This window comes from Symphalangus syndactylus, chromosome 13, assembly GCF_028878055.3.
Source record: "Symphalangus syndactylus isolate Jambi chromosome 13, NHGRI_mSymSyn1-v2.1_pri, whole genome shotgun sequence".
Lineage (NCBI taxonomy): Eukaryota > Metazoa > Chordata > Mammalia > Primates > Hylobatidae > Symphalangus > Symphalangus syndactylus.
This window is the reverse complement of record NC_072435.2, coordinates 36546459-36568743: the sequence shown is the minus strand read 5'-3', so window position 1 is coordinate 36568743 and position 22285 is coordinate 36546459. Positions and strand designations below refer to the sequence as shown.

At 54.7% G+C, this 22285-nt stretch overlaps 2 protein-coding genes across 5 annotated transcripts in view; one reads left to right on the top strand and one right to left on the bottom strand.

The window, feature by feature from the left end:
• The window catches only part of PDE4A (phosphodiesterase 4A), a 68880-nt gene extending 68490 nt beyond the window's left edge, over positions 1 to 390 (bottom strand). Inside the window, exon 1 of one of the 2 annotated variants that reach the window (XM_055238500.2) lies at positions 207 to 390. The gene's annotated coding sequence lies outside the window, so the exon portion shown is untranslated. The remainder of the gene's footprint in view (positions 1 to 206) is intronic. The other variant, XM_063615998.1, reaches the window with a different exon arrangement.
• On the top strand, positions 375 to 14101 carry CDC37 (cell division cycle 37, HSP90 cochaperone). Of its 3 annotated transcripts, XM_063616043.1 has the most exons (9): positions 540 to 738; positions 1498 to 1858; positions 9046 to 9321; positions 9709 to 9817; positions 9909 to 10024; positions 10109 to 10231; positions 11794 to 11976; positions 12078 to 12149; positions 13528 to 14101. In XM_063616043.1, the coding sequence occupies exons 2-9, from the start codon at positions 1757 to 1759 to the stop codon at positions 13681 to 13683; spliced, it is 1137 nt and encodes a 378-aa protein (XP_063472113.1). In that variant the 5' UTR covers positions 540 to 738; positions 1498 to 1756; the 3' UTR covers positions 13684 to 14101. The 3 variants fall into 3 exon arrangements, with proteins under 3 accessions (XP_055094520.1, XP_063472112.1, XP_063472113.1); XM_055238545.2 differs by having other exon boundaries at positions 375 to 1858; XM_063616042.1 differs by having other exon boundaries at positions 375 to 1858; positions 9556 to 9817.
• The last annotated feature ends 8184 nt before the right edge of the window (positions 14102 to 22285 follow it).

The window sequence follows — 22285 nt, the reverse complement described above, 5'->3', positions numbered from 1 at the left end:
CCCCGCGCCTATCCGGGAATCCCCGACATCTGGGATTCTCTCCAAACACCCCCAGGCTGATGACGGGGCCAAAGCCCTAAAGGGCATACTGTGGGGGTGCGGGTATGGCTTTCCTGGGGAGCCGAGGAACCCCCCTACCGTCCTGGCCCCCTCCCACTGTGGCACCGTGTCCCCCTCCCCACCGCAGCTCGCAGCCCCAAGCTTACCTTGCGGGGGGGCTGGGGAGGGGATGCCCCGCCCTCTCTGGCCTGGGGGGCGGGAGGGGACGGGGGTGTCCAGACCCTTTGTTTGCTGGTGTGTGAGTGTGTATGTGTGTGTGCGATTGTGAGAGCCGCCGGGGTGTGGGTCCGTGCGCGCGCGTGCCCGGGCCGTGACGGCCACTGATGTGCTGGACTGCCAGGGTGGAGGGGAAGAGGGAGGGGGAGGAGATGGGGACTCCCGCCCCCCCGCCCGCCCACTCGCGGGTTTGAATGAAGCGCGAGGGGGAGGGGCGGCAACGGGAGGGAGTTTTTGTCCGATGGCCCCTCCCCCTCCATGCACCGGGGAATCATCCCCCTTCTGGAGACCTTCGCTCGCTCTCTCCGGGCACTGCCTCCAACGTCGGCTCCAGGGGAGACTAGGAAGAGGCGCCCCTCACCCGAGTGGCTGGAGCTCCTCCTATCCAGCCTGACCCCCGAGGGAGCACCCTTTAATCTGAGATAATCCTGGCCCAAGGCTGCAACACGGCCTATTATCCTGGTATCAAAGCGTGGATTGGGATGCATGGAAGTGTGAGGTGGTCGAGGCCCTGCATGCTTAGAGTAATGGAGTCCTTAGAGCCCCGACGGAGGAAGGGTACCCCCAGACGAACGGGGAGGGGCTATGCGTGGCCCCAGACTGTGACGACAAGGAAAGCCCCCTTCCACCCCTCCACGATTCCCCCCACCAAGCGCGGGGCCAGGAATACGCGCCGTGGGCTAGACTCTAGCGACACCCAGCGGCCAGCGGGGTGGGGCGCCGAGACCCGTTTTGGGGGGTCCGGGTGATTCCAAAGTGTGTGTGTGTGTGTGTGTGCGTGCGCGCGCGCGCGCGAGTCCTCGCTGCGAATGGCAGGAGGTGGAAGACGAGGAGAAGGCTGTTGTGTTGCCGAGGCAGGGAAACCCCAGCTCCCAAGGCAGGGCCACAATCTCCCCTCCACGTTTAACCCCGCAAGGGGAGGGCCATACCACCCCCGATTTAGACACCCTCAGGGCAGGTCCAGTCCTCCTCGGGCTGAGAAAGTTCGAGGAGCCATCAGGCGCCCCTCTCCAGCGCAGGCTTAGGTCCCCGTTTACGAAGGGCAGGGGGAGGGCCTTCCCGCCGTGTCCCTATCCCTTGCAGACGTCACTGCGGCGTGGCTGAGGGGATAGTCCTCTCAGTCTCATCAACCATCCCCTCCCTGCCACCCCAAACGCCCACCGTGGAGCGGCGGGAGATGAGGGGGGCTCGGAATTGAAGCACGAACTCGTATGCCCCCAGGAGACCTAGCGGAGCCCCAACCCCGGATGACGCGGAGTCTCTGCGGGAACTCCAGGGGGCCGGAACACTTGCGCAGGGCCCTTTAAGGCTGGCTGGGTAGCCAGTGCCGCTGCCGCGGTTACTAGGGATGTGACGTCACACAGGGCGGGGTTTCCTGCGCTCGGCGGAAGCGGAAGGGGCGGGGCTCCGCGCACGGAGTCTCCACCGCTGCAGCAGTCGCTGCCACCCGAGCCGGAGCGGGCTGGGCCGCCAAGGCAAGATGGTGGACTACAGCGTGTGGGACCACATTGAGGTGTCTGATGATGAAGACGAGACGCACCCCAACATCGACACGGCCAGCCTCTTCCGCTGGCGGCATCAGGTGAGGCGCGCACGCCCATCCCTTGCCCCACTCCCGGACCCCGCTTCGGAGTTGTGATCCCTGATACTGCCCAGGGACCCCGCTGTTCACACCTAGGATTCTCACCCCCCCAGTCTGGATTTTCAGGAGCCTCGATTCAACTCCGGGACCCCAGTACCACTGGGACCCTGAGTCCCTGCCCTGGATCTCCGCTCCCCCACTCCCTGCTCCCATTTTTGCGTGGGATTCCCTATTCGCCCCCTAGAACTTCTTCATGGCCTGGACTCCCCCAGACGAGCTTGGGGGTGGTCTCCCTAATTCTGCTGGGCAGTTAACATTTACACCCAGAACTCTGCCTCAAAGTTTGGACCCCAAATTCTTCTAGATGATCCCTCATCCTATTCGGGTATTCACTTCCTATCTGGGATCTCCCATCGCCCCCCCACCTCCGTAGTCTGGACCCCCAATACTTTGGTCTGTCCCGGGATCTACTTTCCGGGATCTTGATCGGGGTTCCCGTTAAAATCTGGAGTCGCCACTCCTTTTCTAAACGGAACAAGGAACTCTGTGCTACTCTGATATTCCTGTCCCTGCTCACACCCAGGACCCCCTTCCTAGAGTGTAGAACCGTCCCCCTTCAGGATCCTTATTCTCACCGAGTACTTGGGTTTTGGAATTTGGTTCCGCTCTGGATCTAACTACCAGCTCCACCCCGATAGAGCCTCACATTCCAGCCTCTCCTTTGGCCTCCGGTAGACCCATTTCCCATTATACCAGGAAATCCTGCCCACGTGGCTTCCGGCCCAGCCAGAGCCCCTGCCCCTACTTGGTATTGCAGACCCTGTCACCACCCACCTCCCAGATTGGCTTCCTGTATGAGCCTCGGCCAGCATTGGAAACTCTCCCCTAACTCAAACCCAGAACCCCAAACCCACCCCACCTTGTGTCCCCAGCCTGATAGCTACTCTGTGACCCAAATTGTCCCTGCTTTTATCCAGGGACTCTCCTGGTCTGATTCTAAATTCACTACCCCTTCTTCTATCTGACCACAACAGAGGCCCCAAATCCAGACCCCAGAATCCCAAGTCTGGGTGATCCATGTCCTACCACCCCCTCAGTGCTCACAAGCCAATGGGATGACTAAGACTTAAAGGTTTAACCTCCTGCTACCCCAAATGAGTGTGCCTGCATCACGTATCAGTGTCTGTTTTACTCTTTTCTTTTTTTTGAGACGGAGTTTCTTTCTTGTCGCCCAGGCTGGAGTGCAGTGGCACAATCTTGGCTCACTGCAACCTCTGCCTCCCGGGTTCAAGCGATTCTTCTGCCTCAGCCTCCTGAGTAGCTGGGATTACAGGCATGATGCGCCACCATGCCTGGCTAATTTTGTATTTTTAGTAGAGACGGGGTTTCTCCACGTTGGTCAGGCTGGTCTTGAACTCCCTACCTCAGTTGATCCACCCGCCTCGGCCTCCCAAAGTGCTGGGATTACAGGCGTGAGCCACCACACCCAGCCATTTTGTGCTCTTAAGATAAGGGCATATACCTCTCAGAACCTTCTAGTGAGGATCTCTTACCCCACCCTCGCATGGGGCAACTCCCCATCATTTGTCCAGAAACAACTAGAAGGTCCCTTTCCCATCCTTCCAGAATACTCCAGAATACAGCATTAGTCTCTTCATCTAGCTCCCAGTCCCACCTCCAGACCTGTTCCTTAAATCCTGAATCTCCTGGGTAGTGTACCTGCCAAGCAAGCCACTGGAGTGTGGGAAGAAAGTTCTAGCGCTTCTATTTCTTGCCGTGTGTAACATTTTATTATGAAATATTTAAGACTTCCTCAAAGCTCCAAAGACTATTCTTGGGAAGACCTATTTCTGTCACATAAAGAGGTTAATCTTTACTACTGTGGAGAATGGTTGGTCCTGCCGGGTGGGAGGGCCCCCCTCCTGCAGTGTAGTGTACCTGCCACACCCTCCTCCCTCTGGCACGGAGCTTTTCCTGTCCTACCCCTGAGAACCCGGGTGGTTGTAGTGGCACGTAAGGGAGGCAGGGGGCTTCAGCGTCTCCAGCACAGGTTCAAGGACAGGCAAGCTTGGGTTCCAATCCTAGCCCCACCTCTTGCTGCTTCTTTCTTTCTTCGATGTGGCAAGACTCAAAAGAAGCCTCCCTGAGCCCATGTGAAACCTGGGATAATATGGCCCCACCTCCATGAGACCTTCGTAAGAATAAATTAAGACTGGGTCAGGAAAACTCGGGGCAGGTTTGGAAGGAAGCATTGTGGAGGGGAAGGAGAGATTGCTGTGGTTCAGAGCACAGGCCTGACTAGGTTCAAATCTCAGCTCTGTCTGTTTCACTCACGTGCTGTGTGACTGCCAGGGAACTGTTTGATCGCTCTGTGCCTCAGTTTCCCTACGTGAGAATCTGAATGATGTCCACCCCGTGAGGTTGTTGTAAGGGTTACCTTATTCATTTAATATTTGTAATCCTTTTGGGACAGTGGCTATTATCATCATCATCATTTAAATAATTTCTGTTCATGGTTAAAAAAAAAAAATTCTGTAGCCACATGTGGTGGCACATGCCTATAGTCCTAGCTACTCAGGAGGCTGAGGCAGAAGGATCATTTGAGCCCAGAAGTTCAAGTCCAGCCCGAGCAACATAGCAAGACCTTGTCGCTCTCTCTTTTTTTTAAATTTTGTTTGTTTTTTTTTTGTTTCGAGACAGGGCCTTGCTTTGTCACCCAGGCTGGAGTGCAGTGGCACCATCTCAGCTCACTGCAACTTCCACCTTCCGGGCTCAAGTGATCCTCCTACTTCTGCCTCCTGAGTAGCTGGGACCACAGGTGCACACCACCATGCCTGGTTGATTTTTGTACTTTTTGGTAGAGACAGGGTTTCACCACGTTGCCCAGGCTGGTCTCAAACTGCTGAGCTCAGGCGATCCACCCGCCTCAGCCTCACAAAATGCCGGGATTGTAGGTGTGAGCCACCAAGCCTGGCCTAAGACCTTGTCTCTTAAAAAAAAAAAAAAAAAATTCCAAAGGTTCCAGAAGTGGACAAATGAGTCCTTTTTCTCAGCTCCAGCTCTCTGACTCTCCTGCCCAGAGACAGCTGCTGTTAGTGGTTTCTTCTAATGAGTTATATGACATTGAGATTCTGTGAGCCTCAGTTTCCCTAACTGTAAGGCATGAGGGTAGTGACACCTGTGGGCCCTGCTTGCTGGGGTGGCTTCTCCCCTGCCCAGCCTGCTACAGCCCCTCCCTGATAGGAAGTGTAAAGCCCAGGCTGGGCAGGCTGCCGCCCCTACCAATTCCAAGAGGCCTTTTTTAGCTGTGGCCTCCCTGGCGGCTGTTCAGAGGACACAGGGGAGACTGGTGGCTGCCCAGCAGCGGATTGCAGGGTGGCGGGCAGGCTCCAGGGTGACACAGGCCCATCGTGGAGAAAGGGAGTTGGAGAGGCCACAGCTTTTTTTTTTTTTTTTTTAAAGATGGAGTCTCACTCTGTTGCCCAGGCTGGAGTGCAGTGGTGCCATCTCGGCTCACTGCAACCTCCACCTCCCAGGTTCAAGCAATTCTCCTGCCTCAGCCCCCCAAGTAGCTGGGACTACAGGTGCGCACCACCATGCCCGGCTAATTTTTGTATTTTTTAAGTAGAGATGGGGTTTCACCATGTTGGCCAGGCTGGTCCTGAACTCCTGACCTCATAATCTGCCCGCCTGGCCTCCCAAAGTGTTGGGATTACAGGCATGAGCCACCACGCCCAGCAACTTTTTTTTTTTTTAAGAGATGGAATCTCACTATGTTGCCTAGGCTGGTCTCAAATTCCTGAGCTCAAGTGATCCTCCCACCTCAGCCTCCCGAAGTGCTAGGATTATAGGCATGTGTCACTGTGCCCAGCCTGCAGCTGCTGTTTATCTCATGAGGTATAGCTTTTTTTTTTTTTTTTTTTTTTTTGAGACAGGGTCATGCTCTGTGGCCCACGCTGGAGTGCAGTGGTACGATCTCAGCTCACTGCAACTTCTGCCTTGGGTTCAAGCGATCTTCCTCAGCTTCTGGAGTAGCTGGGATTGCAGGTGCCCGCCACCACGCCTGGCTAATTTTTGTATTCTTAGGAGAGATGAGGTTTCACCATGTTGGCCAGGATGGTTTCAAACTCCTGACCTCAGGTGATCCACTTGCTTCGGCCTCCCAAAGTGTTGGGATTACAGGCGTGAGCCACCATGCTCGGCCATGTAGGCCTTCTTGACCCCTTATACATATGGGGGAATCCGAGGCTCAGGCTGGCTGTGTCAGTCCCCTGGGGTATTAGAATAGGGGCCAGGTCTGCCTGGCCCTGCCTTAGAACCTGGGGACACAGCCTCAGATAAGGCACAGAAATGAGTCAGCAGACCATTCAGGTGGCAGTGACAAGGATGGAGATGGTAACAGTGGGACACACCTACTGAGGGCTGTTTTGGAAGCATTTTCCATAGAGTTAGTCATTCAGTTCTCACAGCAATCCTGTGAGTCTCCATTTCACAGAGGGGAAGACCAAGGCCAGGAAAGGTTTCAATGACATGGCCGAAGTTCCATCTCCCATCAGTGGCACAGCCAGGTGCTGTGAGCATGTAGTAACAACCACTCCCAGTTATTGAGCGTGTACTCTGGGCCAGAAATTAAACTAAGCATTTGAAGGACATTTCCTTTTTAAAGCCCCAGAGTGGTCCCCAGAGAGAGAGAGAGAGAGATTGTCCTCTTCCACAGATGGTAATGACCCTGGCCAGTACAGGAAGGGTGCGTGCTGAGGGCCCACATGGCTCGCGACATTTTACTCTAATCATCTCCTTAGTTTCTTCCAATATGAGCTTGTGCGGTCAGCATTGTTGACTGTTTGACAGATGAGGAAACTGAGGTTACAGGAGGTTAGGGGATGGCCAGGGTTACCCAGCCAGTACATGGTGGCTGTGGGCTAGGACCCAGGGGCCGGTGCCCCAAGGCTGTCCTCCAGCACCTTCACCACATCATCAGATGGTCACAGGAGGTCCTTTGGGGATCAGTGGTGCCTCCGGCAGGGAGCATTTGGGGAAGGCTCTGTTGAAGCTGAGTTTTGGGTGCAAAAGCAGATAAGGGAACAGCACATGCTGAGGCCAAGAGGCAAGAGAGAGCCCGTGCTTTTGGGGAACAACGAGGGCCAGTATCTGCCTGGGACCCAGGACCAGGATGCCAGGATCAGAAGTCCCATCTGAATTCAGACCCCCCAAGATGTAGTGGGGAGGACTCTGGTCACGTGTGGCCTGTCCTGGTGCCGTGTTGGCAGCAGCTGTGCCTGGATTGGAGAGGGACAGCAGTTGAAGGTGGTGGCACGTTTCAGGGTTTGATCAGCAGCTCTGGATAGAGCAGCCCCCACTGAGGTTCAGGAGAGGTGATGGTGGAGCCATGCAGGGGTCTCAGGAGAGGCCTGTACGATGCGATGGGTCCCAGATGGAGGTCTGAGCGAGATAGGGAGTGAGGCGGGGACCAGGAGCCTGAGGAGATGAGGCACTGTTATCAGGAGAAAGAGGAGTGCCTGGGGAGTGATGTCTGGGGCTGGGTTGAGCAGGAAGCAGGTAGACACCAAGCTGGGGCTCAGGAGGGCATGCTGGGCTGGAGACAGAGCTAAGGGGGCCTTGGCAGTGATCCTGGGGCAAGATTATGGGTGGAACAAAGAAACATCTAGAAGGGGCCCTGGTGCAGTGGCTCATGCCTGTAATCCCAGCACTTTGGGAGGCCAAGGTGGGTGGATCACTTGAGGTCAGGAGTTCAAGACCAGCCTGACCAAGATGGAGAAACCCCGTCTCTACTAAAAATACAAAATTACCCGGGCGTAGTGGCGCGTGCCTGTAATCCCAGCTACTCAGGAGGCTGAGGCAGGAAAATCACTTGAACACGGGAGGCAGAGGTTGCAGTGAGCCAAGATTGCACCACTGCACTCCAGCCTGGGCGACTCTGTCTCAAAAAAAAAAAAAAATAGGCAGGCATGGTGGTTTGTGTGCCCCTGTAGTCCCAGCTACTCGGGAGGTGGAGGCAGGTTGAGCTGGGAGGTCCAGGCTGCTGTGAGCCATCATCGCACCACTGCACTCTAGTTTGCATGACAACAAGACCTTGTTCAAACAAAACCGAACAAAATAAAAAAAAAAAAAAAAAAAAAAAAAAAACAAGCATTTGCTGAGCCCCTGCTTTGCACCAGGCCAAGTTCCTGGTTCTGGGAACAAAATGGCGAACACATTCCCATATTTAGAGAGCATGGCTTCATTCGTTGGAGGGGGGCAGTACCCAAAACGTGATAAATAATTGTCATACGATGTTAGTGGTTGCTGGTGTTGAGGAGGCAGGGAATTCCGGACAGGGGCAGTGGGAGGTTGCCATCATCAGGAAGGTGGCTGGGGAAGGGGTCCTCGCTAAGGCAACATGGAGTCCAGATGGTGTGGGTGCCATGGAGTCAGCTGTGGGGGGCTCTGAAGGAAAAGCATTCCAAGTGCTTGGGACAGCCAGTGCGAAGGCCTTGAGGTTCAAGAAAAAAGTGGGCTCCGCAGAGCGCAGTAGCTCCCGCCTGTAGTCCCAGCACTTTGGGAGGCCGAGGTGGAAGGATCGCTTGAACCCAGGACTTCAAGACCAGCCTGGGCACATGGCGAACCCCATCTTTACTGAAAATACAAAAATTAGCTGGGCGTGCTAGTGCACACCTGTAGTCCCAGCTACTTGGGAGACTGAGGTGGGAGGATCGCCTGAGCCCAGGGAGGTCGAGGCTGCAGTATGTCGTCATTGGGCCACTGCACTCTGACCTGGACGACAGAGTGAGACCCTGTTTTTGTTTTGTTTTGTTTTGTTTTCTTAAAAGAAAAAAATGGCCTCAAGAAAAGGTGAGAAAAGAGAGGGGCCAGTGTGGCTGGAAGGAAGAGTTACCAGGGGAGGTGCAGGGGCAGATTGTGTAGGGCCCATGTAGGCTGTGGTGACAACTTGGGCTCTGCTGAGTGAGATGAGAGCCGCCAGGGTTCTGAGCAGAGGACGGAGGGACCTGACCCCACTTGGGTGTGCGCTGGCACCTGTGGGGGCAGGGGCGGAAGCTGGGAGACCAGGGCACGGGAGGTGGACGCATACTTTTTCCTGGGGCCATCTCCGGTGCAGGGATTGGGTATGGGACAGGGGGTAAGGGACAGACGACTCCCCAGAGTTGATAGGTCGTCCCTGCCCGCAGGCCCGGGTGGAGCGCATGGAGCAGTTCCAGAAGGAGAAGGAGGAACTGGACAGGGGCTGCCGCGAGTGCAAGCGCAAGGTGGCCGAGTGCCAGAGGAAGCTGAAGGAGCTGGAGGTGGCAGAGGGCGGCAAGGCAGAGCTGGAGCGGCTGCAGGCCGAGGCACAGCAGCTGCGCAAGGAGGAGCGGAGTTGGGAACAGAAGCTGGAGGAGATGCGCAAGAAGGAGAAGAGCATGCCCTGGAACGTGGACACGCTCAGCAAAGACGGCTTCAGCAAGGTGTGCGGGGAGGGTGGGGCGGGCAGTGCGCATGCGCAGCCAGAGAGCGTGCAGCCAGGACGCATGCGCACCCAATGCCTGGTCGGGGGGCGGGGAGGACCCCGGCGGTGTAGTTGAAGAGTGTGGTGGGGGGCGGGGAGCTGAGGGATGGACGGGGGCCACGTGGGAGGGGGGACAGGCTTGGGCCGGGCGGATGAAACACCCCACCGGTCCCCTCCTCTGATCTGCCCCAAGGCCCATGCCCACGCTCCCGCCACCTTGATGCTCATGGCTTCGTCACCACCTCCGCCGTGGATGGGATGGGCGCTGCGGCCACGGCCCGCCCGGCCGCGCTCCAGGCGCTCCGCAGCCTTGCCCCAGCCCACTCCCCCTCTCACCCTACCACAGAGCATGGTCAACACCAAGCCCGAGAAGACGGAGGAGGACTCAGAGGAGGTGAGGGAGCAGAAACACAAGACCTTCGTGGAAAAATACGAGAAACAGATCAAGCACTTCGGTGAGTGGGGCGTGTGGGTTATGGGGGGCAAGGTCGAGGCAGGCCCTTTGCCTCCAGGGCCCTCCAGCACCTTGCCAGCATCTTCCCACAGGCATGCTCCGCCGCTGGGATGACAGCCAAAAGTACCTGTCAGACAACGTCCACCTGGTGTGCGAGGAGACAGCCAATTACCTGGTCATTTGGTGCATCGACCTAGAGGTGGAGGAGGTGAGCGGAGCTTTCCCCAGGGCTGTGAAAAGGCTCTGCCATGAGGCTGCCACTTGGTGACGCTATGCCTGTTCTTCCTGGCAGAAATGCGCACTCATGGAGCAGGTGGCCCACCAGACAATCGTCATGCAATTTATCCTGGAGCTGGCCAAAAGCCTGAAGGTGGACCCCCGGGCCTGCTTCCGGCAGTTCTTCACTAAGATTAAGGTAGGGTCCCTGAGCTGCCAGGTGGCTGGAGGCCCTATCCCCAGGGAACCAGCCCACGATGCTCTGGGTAAGGCCGACTCCTGTCCACTGGGACTCAAGCCCCTCCAATCACCGCATCCTAGATCAGGAGAGGGCGGGGCCAGGGAGGGGGAGAGAAGTAGGCAGATCCTGCCAGACTTTAAAAGTGGAGGCTGGGCGCGGTGGCTCACGCCTGTAATCCCAGCACTTTGGGAGGCTGAGGTGGGCGGATCACCTGAGGTTGGGAGTTTGAGACCAGCCTAACGTGGAGAAACCTCATCTCTACTGAAAATACAAAATTAGCCGGGCATGGTGGTGCGTGCCTGTAATCTCAGCTACTTGGGGGGCTGAGGCAGGAGAATCACTTGAACCTGGGAGGCGGAGGTTGCTGTGAGCCGATATCGTGCCATTGCACTTCAGCCTAGGCAACAAGAGCGAAATTCCATCTCAAAAATAAATGAATAAATAAATAAAAGTGGAGGTCAGGCCAGGCTTGGTGACTGAGTACTATAGTCCCAACTATTTGGGAGGCTGAGGCAGGAGGATCAATTGAGCTCAGGAGTTTGTGAGCTGTGGTTTGCCACTGCACTGCAGCCTGGGTGACAAAGCAAAACTGCATTACAAAAAAAAGTGGGAGCAGTAGGATATGCTGAAGGTCCCCAGGTGAATATGTGGGTAAAGGACAAAGGTGAGGGTGCCTCTAGGGTTTTGGGTTTTAGTTTGTTTTTGAGACAGAGTCTTGCTCTGTCACCAAGGCTGGAATGCAGTGGCATGATCTCAGCTCACTGCAACCCCTGCCTCCCGGGTTCAAGCAATTCTAGTGCCTCAGCCTCCCAAGTAGCTGGGATTACAGGCGCCTGCCAGCCTCAGGGTTTTTGTTGTTGTTTTGTTTTTTTGAGACGGAGTCTCACTCTGTTGCCCAGGCTGGAGTGCAGTGGCACGATCTCGGCTCACTGCAACCTCTGCCTCCTAGGTTCAAGCGATCCTCCAGCCTCAGCCTCCCAAGTAGCTGGGACTACAGGCATGTGCCACCATGCCCGGTTAATTTTTTGTATTTTTAGTAGAGATGGGGTTTCACCGTGTTAGCCAGGATGTTTTCGAACTCCTGACCTCGTGATCCGCACGCCTCGGCCTCCCAAAGTGCTGGGATTACAGGCGTCAGCCACCGCACCCGGCCTATCCTCTAGGGTTTTTAACCTGCGTACCTGGAGGAACAGGGCTACCCTTACCGAGATTGGGGAGATCAAGGACAAGGCAGGCTGGGAGGTGGCCATGTTGAGTTAGAGGTGCCCATGCAGGGACATTGAGGACATGAGTGTCTCAGATCTGCAGTAGAGCAGGGCTCCCAAGCAGGTGGTCTTTAGCAAATGCAAGATGAGGTCCCTGGTGGGGGAGCCCAGGCCCTGGGGAGCCTTCACGTAGGTCAGGAATAGACTTGGGGAACCCTGGGGCACCTCTGAGGAGCTGCAGCTGGAGGATCCTGGGCCCCCCAGTCCCTCCTGAGCATTGGGCCAGGTCCAGTGAGCACTGCCCGACCCCCATAGACAGCCGATCGCCAGTACATGGAGGGCTTCAATGACGAGCTGGAAGCCTTCAAGGAGCGTGTGCGGGGCCGTGCCAAGCTTCGCATCGAGAAGGCCATGAAGGAGTACGAGGAGGAGGAGCGCAAGAAGCGGCTCGGCCCCGGCGGCCTGGACCCTGTCGAGGTCTACGAGTCCCTCCCCGAGGTGCGGCTCCCCAGCCCAGGCGGGCAGCAGGAGGACCCTGAGCAGGATCCCCTAGGGCCACAGGGACCCAGCCCCTGACCCCAGCTCCTCTGTACCCTCAGGAACTCCAGAAGTGCTTCGATGTGAAGGACGTGCAGATGCTGCAAGACGCCATCAGCAAGATGGACCCCACCGTGAGTAACCCCCGCATCCCGTGCCTTCTCGGCGGGCCGTGTGTCTCCCCCAGCCCTGTGTCCCAAGTCTCTGAAGCCGGTTGGTGAAAGTGCCCCTCCAAGGCTTCTCCAAGGAGTAAGGGGGGGTCGTATCACCTTGGCACACACCCACATTTATTGAGCACCTACTGTATCCCAGCATCCAGCAGATAAATGCTGAGCTTTGAGCGCATGTCCCTCGTGACTGTCACTGTTACTGTGACTGAGTCCAGCCTCAGTTTCCTTATCCAAACCACATTTTCTCTCAATATCAGCTCACAAAATGCATGGGGAAGGGAGCTGAGCACATGGCAGGGGCTGGTAAACGCTGGCTGTTAACTGGATTTTGTCTGCTTGTTTTTGAAAGACAGGGTCTTCCTCTCTCACCCAGGCTGCAGTCTCAACCTCCCAGGCTCAAGTGATCCTCCCACCTCAGCCTCCCCAAGTAGCTGCGGTTACAGGCCGACACCATGACATCTAGCTAATTTTTGTTTTTAATTATGTTTTTATAAAGACAGGGTCTCACTGGCTGTATTTTTGGAAGTAGTAATAGACGTTGAATCTAAGTAGGACACGATTTGACCCTATTCCTACCACTTGGCTCACTGGTTGGTCACACTGGTTTTCTTGTCTGTAAAATGGGTCTAGCTGCAGGACTCGCCCTGAGTTTCTAGAAGCTTCTATGGGCATAGCCATCTAGACCAGGTTCTGCAAACCGCAGCTCCCAGACTCACTGCCTGTCTTTATAATAAAGTTTTATTGGAACAAAGAAGCCACGCTCAGTTGTTTCCCTGTCATCTACAACCGATCTTGCTCTACCACAGCAGAGTTGAGTCGTGATGGAGACCATATGGCTCGCGGAACCAGAAATATTTAGTCTGTCCCTTTACCAAAAAAATTTGCTGGCTTTTGTTCTAGATTGCACTATCTAAATTTAAATTAAAGTTAAATAAAATTTAAAGTTCCAGCTGGGTATGGTGGCTCACGCCTGTAATCTCAGTGCTTTGGGAGGCCAAGGCATGCAGATCACCTAAGGTCAGGAGTTCGAGACCAGCCTGGCCAACATGGCAAAACCCCATCTCTACTAAAAGTAAAAAAATAAGCCACGCATGGTGACAGGCGCCAGTAACCGCAGCTACTTGGGAGGCTGAGGCAGGAGAATCACTTGAACCTGGGAGGTGGAAGTTGCAGTGAGCCGAGATTGCACCACTGCACTCCAGCCTGGGTGACAGAGTGAGACTCCATCTCAAAGAAATCAGTAAAATATCAATAGGCAGGAAGCCAGCTTGGGGATGTGCAGGGGACAATGGGGACCAGCGGGTGGTGGCCCCACCTCACCTGCCTGCCCTTCTCCTCACAGGACGCAAAGTACCACATGCAGCGCTGCATTGACTCTGGCCTCTGGGTCCCCAACTCTAAGGCCAGCGAGGCCAAGGAGGGAGAGGAGGCAGGTCCTGGGGACCCACTGCTGGAAGCTGTTCCCAAGACGGGCGATGAGAAGGATGTCAGTGTGTGACCTAACCCAGCTACCACCGCCACCTGCTTCCAGGCCCCTATGTGCCCCTTTTCAGAAAACAGATAGATGCCATCTTGCCCGCTCCTGACTTCCTCTACTTGCGCTGCTCAGCCCAGCCTGGGGGGCCCGCCCAGCCCTCCCTGGCCTCTCCACTGTCCCCACTCTCCAGCGCCCATTCAAGTCTCTGCTTTGAGTCAAGGGGCTTCACTGCCTGCAGCCCCCCCATCAGCATTATGCCAAAGGCCCGGGGGTCCGGGAAGGGCAGAGGTCAGCAGGCTGGTCTACCAGGTAGCAGGGGAGGGTCCCCAGTCAAGGGGCCGGCTCTCGTCACTGGGCTCTGTTTTCACTGTTTGTCTGCTGTCTGTGTCTTCTGTTTGGCAAACAGCAATGATGTTCCAATAAAAGATTTCAGATGCTCTCTGGGCTGCTGGGAGGGCCGTTCAGGCAGCCCATCTCTTGTAGGTGGGAGGGAAACCTGGTGGGATATTGGGGGCTGAGCTGTGCTTCTCTGGTCCTTTGCCCACCAGCCATCGTGGGTCCTCGCCTCACACATGCTGTTCCACAACTTGGAAAGCCCCCAACCTTCAGTCTCACCCACCCACTCCCTTGTCCCTACTTGGACCTCCAGAAGGCAGGGTGGCCCAAGCTGATCACCACCAGAGGGCAGTAGTGATCTGCAAACCAAGTCATGTTCCCTAGGGTTTTGTGGATCTGGCCCACCTGCCTGCACCCCACGCCTTTTCAGCTTCCTACCACCTTTTGGAGCAGCATCCTGGACTATATCTCCCCACCCTATGGCCAGCGCTGCCCCCAAACAGATTTTTTTTTTTTTTTTTGAGAGTCTAGCTATTGCCCAGGCTGGAGTGCAGTGGTGGAATCTCGGATCACTACAACCTCCGCCTCCCAGGTTCAAGTGATTCTCCTGCCTCAGCCTCCTGCTGGGATTATAGGCGCCTGTCACCACACCTGGCTAATTTTTTGTATTTTTAGTAGACATGGGGTTTCACCATGTTGGCTACGCTGGTCTTGAACTCCTGACCTCAGGTGATCCTCCCACTTTGGCCTCCCAAAGTGCTGGGATTACAGGTGTGAGCCACCGCACCTGGCCCCCCCAAACACTTCTTGATTCTGACCACTGCCTTTTGTCCCTATGGCCTCCAGGTCCCCATCCCCTCTGGCTGTAATTCCTGCCCCAGCCTCCTTCCCATTCCCCACTACAAGCCAGCCCCCGAACAGGCAGCAGCTAGAGGGTGCCTGTGAACACCAAGGTCAGGGCATGTCCCACCTCTGCTCAAAAGCCTGGAAGGACTCCCCTCCCTGGGAGCAGAAGCCGAAGTCCTCCCTGCAACTGACCAGGCCCCAGCACCATCTGCCTGTTACCTCCCTGCCCTGTTGTCCCCAGCTCCATGCTGGCCCTTGAGCACTTGAAATTTCTCTTCGTGTGGCCTTGGGTGATGCGCTGAGCCTCAGTGTCCCTGCTCTTAAGGTTAACGTCGTATTAGTGCCCTCCAGGCTGTAGTGAGGGGGACAAGTGAGGTAATGGTTCAGACAACTGTCACCTGGCACTCAGATTCTCTGAACGGGGACCTTGGCACTTGCTGGCCCTCTGCAAAAGTCACAAAATATTTCTGCCACAGGAAAAGTCTTGAAGAGTGCATGGCCAGGCATGGCTCACACCTGTAATCCCAACATTTTGGGAGGCCGAGGCAGGAGGATCACTTGAGTCCAGGAGTTCAAGACCAGCCTGGCTAACGTGGCGAAACCCAGTCTGCACTAAAAACAAAAATTAGCCAGGCATGGTGGCGCATGCCTGTAGTCTTAGCTACTCAGGAAGCTGAGGCAGGAGAATTGCTTGAACCTGGGAGGTAGAGGTTGCAGTGAGCCAAGGTCACGCCACTGCACTCCAGCCTGGGTGACAAACACTTATCTCAAAAAAAAAAAAAAAGTGCAGTGCTGGGCGCAGTGGGGTGCGCCTGTAGTTACAGATACTTGGGAGGCTAAGAAAGGAGGATTGCTTGAGCCCGGGAGGTCAAGGCTGCAGTGAGCTAAGATCAAAGTACAATAAATACCTAGGTTCACATCAGTTTAAGACATGAAATACCTCCGATCCAGTAGAGACGTATGCCCACCTCTCCAGGGGGACGTCACCTCTGAGGGGATTCCTTGTCACTCAGACCACAGATCAATGCCACTTCTCTGAGGCCTTCCTTGACCTACTTTAATTGCCCTCATGCTCGGCCACCAAACTTGCCTCACATGTCCTTCTTTGCACAGACCTGTGTATTGTCACCTCCCATGTACTGTGGGTGCCACCAGAGCACGGACTTTTTCTTGCAACATGCACAGTGCCAGAAAGGGGACCTTCAGGAAACATTTGCAAAAGCACTGCATAAAACACCCTGGAATGCTGTTGTGCCCAAGCCGATCACCACCAGGGGGCAGGAGTGAGCTGCAAATCTAGTAACTTTCCTTAGTGTTTTGTATATGTGTGAGAACGGCAGGTAGGAGCTGCAGGGAGACTCCTGGAGCCCTGAATGAGCCTCGCACACCTTCCAAGATCTCTTTATTTATTTTTCAGAGACAGGGTTCTCTCCATGTTGCTCAGGCTGGAATTGAACTGAGCTAAAGCAGTCTGCCCGCCTCGACTTCCCAAAGTGTTGGGACTACAGGCCAGTGTGCCCTGCTGCGTAAAAATTTTAATTTTTGAGCCAGGCGCAGTGGCTCCCGCCTGTAATCCCAGCATTTTGGGAGGCCGAAGAGGGCAGGTCACAAGGTCAGGAGTCCGCGAGCAGCCTGACCAACGTGGTGAAACCCTGTCTCTACCAAAAATACAAAAATTAGCCGGGTGTGGTGGCACGTGCCTGTAATCCCAGCTACTCGGGAAGCTGAGGCGGGAGAATCGCTTGAACCCAGGAGGCCGAGGTTGCAGTGAGCCAAGATCGCGCCACTGCACTCCAGCCTGGGCAACAAAGTGAGACTCCGTCTCAAAAATAATAATAATAATAATAATTTTTGTTCATCATAGACATTTTGGTGTTAATTTCAGTTTTTCAAAATACTGCATTCCTTGTTATTGAAGGTTTTGTTTGTATTTTGTGAAACGGAGTCTCACTCTGTCGCCCAGGCTGGAGTGCAGTGGCGCGATCTCAGCTCACTGCAAGCTCCGCCTCCCGAGCTCACGCCATTCTCCTGCCTCAGCCTCCCCAGTAGCTGGGACTACAGGCGTCCGGCACCACCTCCGGCTAATTTTTTTGTGTTTTTAATAGAGACGGGGTTTCACTGTGTTAGCCAGGATGGTCTTGATCTCCTGACCTCGTGATCCACCTGCCTCAGCCTCCCAAAGTACTGGGATTACAGGCGTGAGCCACCTCACCTGGCCTAATTTTTGTATTTTTTGTAGACACAGGGTTTCACTATGTTGGCCAGGTTGGTCTCAAACTCCTGACTTCAAGTGAACCGCCCATCTTGGCCTTCCAAAGTGCTGGGATTACACACGTGAGCCACCACGCCTGGCCCCCCCCGCTTTTTTTTTTTTTTTTTAAGCAATGGGATCTGGCTCTGTCACCCAGGCTGGAGTGCATTGGCACAATCATAGCTCACTGCAGCCTCTAACCTCTGGGCTCAAGTGATTCTCCTGCCTCAACCTCCTGAGTAGCTCAAATTACAGCCAAGAGACACACACTGCATCTGGCTATCCACCACCAGTCCTTTTTTTTTTTTTTTTTGAGACCGAGTCTTGCTCTGTTGCCCAAGCTAAAGTGCAGTGGCCCAATCTTGGCTCACTGCAACCTCCACCTCCCAGGTTCAAGCGATTCTCCTGCCTCAGCCTCCTGTACAGGTGTGTGCCACTACACCTGGCTAATGAAGTGTATTAACTCATTTGATGCCCCTGACATGCCTCTGGGTTTGGGACGAAATAGTCACATCTTGCAGAGGAGGAAACTGAGGCACAGTGAGGTTAAGGGACCGCCCAGGATCACAGTGATGGAGCTGGGACTTGAACTCAGCCCGTCTGGCGCCAGCCTTCATGTATGTAAGTTACTCCTCTGTATCCTCTCAGGCCAGCACCAAGTGTCTCATTTGGGGCTGCTCCTGAGAATTTTCCAGAGAACACAGGTTCACACAAGTGCCCAAAGGAGCATAGAATTTTTGTGGAAAGATTCCCAGGAGGCTGGGCGTGGTAGCCTCATGCCTGTAATCCCAGCACTTTGGGAGAACAAGGCAGGTGGATCACCTGAGGTCAGGAGTTCAAGATAGCCTGGCCAAGATGGTGAAACCCCGTGTCCACAAAAAATACAAAAATTAGCTGGGCGTGGTGGCAGGCGCCTGTAATCCCAGCTACTCAGGAGGCTGAGGCAGGAGAATCCCTTGAACCCAGGAGGCGGAGGTTGCAGTGAGCTGAGATCGTGCCATTGTACTCCAGCCTGGGCGACAAGAGTGAAAAACTCCGTCTCAAAAAAAAAGATTTCCCAGGAAAGCCATCTCATGGTTGTTTTGAGGAGGAGACTGGCTGTTCCTTGAACTCTCTCACTCATGAAAACACAAAGGTATTTTACTTTTAATCCATCAACTCTTGGCTTTTCCCAGGTCCCGGGGGCTCTGAGGAGGCCCCTCCCTGCAGCCCTTGCAGAGCCAGGGGAAGCCCCCAGCTTTTGTTCCTTCCGAGAAACCCACTGTAGTGGCGTGGCCAACTGTCCTGGCTTGCCCAGGACTGTCCCAATTTTAGCATGGAAAGCCCCCCATTGGGGAACCCCCTCAGTCCTGGGAAACCCCCTCCTGTTAGTCACGTGTGGGGTCTGGGGCCTCCCTTATGGACCAGGTCTGAGTTTGGGCAGGAGGCCCCAGGCCTTGGCAAAACAGCCTCCTTAGCCTCTTTTCTTCAGTTGTCAAGTGGGGGTACTGATACCACTTGCAAAGAAACTGAGAAGAGGCTGGGCGCAGTGGCTCACGCCTGTAATCCCAGCACTTTGGGAGGCCGAGGAGGACAGATCACGAGGTCAGGAGATCGAGACCATCCTGGCTAACACGGTGAAACCCCGTCTCTACTAAAAATACAAAAAATGGCCGGGTGCAGTGGCTCACGCTTGTAATCCCAGCACTTTGGGAGGCCGAGGTGGGCGGATCATGAAGTCAGGAGATCGAGACCACAGTGAAACCCTGTCTCTACTAAAAATACAAAAAATTAGCTGGGTGTGGTGGTGGGCGTCTGTAGTCCCAGCTACTGGGGAGGCTGAGGCAGGAGAATGGCGCGAACCCGGGAGGCGGAGCTTGCAGTGAGCCAAGATTGCGCCACTGCACTCCAGCCTGGGCAACAGAGTGAGACTCCGTCTCAAAAAAATAAATAAATAAATAAATAATAAAAAAATAAAAATACAAAAAATTAGCTGGGTATGGTGGCGGGCGCCTGTAGTCCCAGCTACTGGGGAGGCTGAGGCAGGAGAACGGCATGAACCTGGGAGGCAGAGATTGCAGTGAGCCTAGATCACGCCGCTGCACTCCAGCCTGGGCAACAGAGTGAGACTCCATCTCAAAAAAGAAAAGAAGCTGGGAAGACTCAGAGATGGCTAAATACCCACCCTTGGCCCAGTGTCCAGGCTGGGAAAATGTCAGCTTTATTTATTTATTTATTTGACAGGGTCTTGCTCGGTTGCCCAGGCTGGAGTGCAGTGGTGCAATCACAGCTCATTGCAACCTCCACCTGTGGACTCAAGCGATCCTCCCACCCCAGCCTCCCTAGTAGCTGGGACTACAGGCGTGTATCACCATGCCCAGCTAATTTTTTAATTTTTTTGTAGACACGAGGTTTCACTATGTTGCCCAGGCTGGTCTGGGACTCCTGGGTTCAAGCGACCCTCTTGCCTCTGTCTTTCAAAGTGCTGGGATTACAGGTGCCAGCCACCGCACCAGCTCATTGTTAGAATTGATTATTGTTACTGGGAGTATGACTAGCATTGTTATTATTAATCGCCTCATGTGGCATTTCCTGCTAGTTCCTTTGGGAGCGGGGAATACCGGATCCCAGGCCCACTCAGCCCACTGTGTTCTAGCGTCTAATCATGGAGCATCGCCCTGATGGCTGTTGAAAAATCTGGCACTCTCTAGGCCAGGCACGGTGTCTCACACCTGTATTACCCAGCACTTTGGGAGGCTGAGGTGGGTGGATCACCTGAGGTCGGGAGTTCAAGACCAGCCTGACCAACATGGAGAAACCCCATCTCTACTAAAAATACAAAAAAGTAGCCGGGCATGGTGGCACATGCCTGTAATCCCAGCTACTCGGGAGGCTGAGGCAGGAGAATCGCTTTAACTCGGGAGGCAGAGGTTGTGGTGAGCTGAGATTGCGCCACTGCACTCCAGCCTGGGCAACAAGAGCGAAACCCCCTCTCTCAAAAAAAGAAAAAAGAAAAATGTGGCCGGGCGCGGTGGCTCACGCTTGTAATCCCAGCACTTTGGGAGGCCGAGGCGGGCGGATCACGAGGTCAGGAGATCGAGACCACGGTGAAACCCCGTCTCTACTAAAAATACAAAAAAAGTAGCCGGGCGTGGTGGCGGGCGCCTGTAGTCCCAGCTACTCAGAGAGGCTGAGGCAGGAGAATTGCTTGAACCCGGGAGGCGGAGCTTGCAGTGAGCCGAGATTGTGCCACTGCACTCCAGCCTGGGCCACAGAGCGAGACTCTGTCTCAAAAAAAAAAAAAAAAAAAAAAAAAATGTGGCACTCTTGGCTTCCAGGTATTGTACTCCAGGCGGCGACAGAGAGGAAGTTCACGACCAGCTCTCCCGCAGCAGGCAGGACAACAGCCAGGGATTCCTAGCTCCCAGGCCATTCATTCCCCTCAGCGCTGGCTTCTTAAGCCACCTACTGGGCTCGATGCACAATCTCAGGCGCTGAGGGCACAGCAGACAACCAGACAGACCTCTTTCTGGTGCGGTCCTAGAACCGCAGACAGGCAATAGAACTTGTACTCAAAGAAACTTCCTGGGGGCTGGGCGCGGTGGCTTATGCCTGTAATCCCAGCAGTTTGGGAGGTCAAGGCGGGAGGACCACTTGAGCCCAGCAGTTTGAGACCAGCCTGGGCAACGTGGTGAAAACCCATTTCTAAAAAAATACACACATACAAAAGTTAGCCAGCCGGCCAGGCGAGGTGGCTCACACCTGTAATCCCAGCACTTTGGGAGGCCAAGGCGGGAGGATCACGAGGTCAGGAGATCAAGGCCTTCCTGGTCCACATGGTGAAACCTTGTCCCTACTAAAAAATACTAAAAAATTAGCCGGTTGTGGTGGCACGCGCCTGTAATCCCAACAGTTTGGGAGGTCAAGGCGGGAGGACATTTGAGACCAGCAGTTTGAGACCAGCCTGGGCAACATGGTGAAAACCCATTTTTTTCTTTTCTTTTCTTGTTTTTTTTGAGATAGAGTCTCACTCTGTCGCCCAGGCTTGAGTGCAGTGGCGCGATCTCGGCTCACTGCAAACTCCGCCTCCTGGGTTCAAGTGATTCACCTGCCTCAGCCTCCCAAGTAGCTGGGATTATAGGCACCCGCCAACACGCCCGGCTAATTTTTGTATTTTTAGTAGAGACGGGGTTGGTGGAAGCCCATTTCTATAAAAAATACACACACACACAAGTTAGCCAGGCGGCCGGGCGCGGTGGCTCATGCCTGTAATCCCAGCACTTTGGGAGGCCGAGGCAAGAGGATCATGAGGTCAGGAGATTGAGGCCATCCTGGCCAACATGGTGAAACTCCATCTCTAGTAAAAAATACAAAAAAGTTAGCTGGGTGTGGTGGCACGTGCCTGTAATCCCAGCTACTCTGGAGGCTGAGGCAGGAGAATCGCTAGAACCTGGGAGGCAGGGATTATAGTGAGCCGAGATCGTGCCACTGCACTTCAGCCTGGTGACAGAGCGAGACTCTGTCTCAAAAAAAAAAAAAAAAAGTTACCCAGGCATGATGATGCACATCTGTAGTCCCAGCTACTCGGGAGGCTGAGGTGGAAGATTGCAAATGGTGAATCTGGGAAGTTGAGACTGCAGTGAATTGAGATCACAGCACTGCACTCCAGCCTGGGCAACAGAGTGAGACTCTGTCTCAAAAAAAAAAAAAAAAGAAAGAAAGAAAGAAGAGAAACCCAGCTGGGCACAGTGGCTCACATCTGTAATCCCAGCACATTGGGAGGCCAAGGCGGGTGGATCACCTGAGGTCAGGAGTTCGAGACCAGCCTGGCCAACCTGGCGAAACCCCATCTCTATTAAAAATACAAAAATTAGCCAGGCGTGGTGGTGCACGCCTGTAATCCCAGCTACTAGGGGTGCTGAGGCAGGAGAATTGCTTGAACCTGAGAGGCAGAAGTTGCAATGAGCCAAGATCGTGCCACTGCACTCCAGCCTAGGCAACAGAGCAAGACTCCGTCTCATTAAAAAAAAAAAAAAAAAAAAAAAAAACTTCCCATGAAATGTCAGGTTACAATAAGGACTCTGAAGAAAATAAAGCAGAGCCCAGGAGGTCAAGTTGCCCAGGCTGGAGTGCAGTGGTGTGATCACGGCTCACTGTAGCCTCAACCTCCTGGGCTCAAGCAATCCTCCCACCTTGGCCTCCGGAGTAGTT

What these genes read in the sequence shown, in the direction of transcription:
- CDC37 (XM_063616042.1), top strand. Translation starts at nt 1,757, where the DNA reads ATGGTGGACTACAGCGTGTGGGACCACATTGAGGTGTCTGATGATGAA. An exon ending in GAAACAGATCAAGCACTTCG is followed by an intron (nt 9,818 to 9,908) that starts GTGAGTGGGGCG and finishes ATCTTCCCACAG; the next exon opens with GCATGCTCCGCCGCTGGGAT. An exon ending in TCGACCTAGAGGTGGAGGAG is followed by an intron (nt 10,025 to 10,108) that starts GTGAGCGGAGCT and finishes TCTTCCTGGCAG; the next exon opens with AAATGCGCACTCATGGAGCA.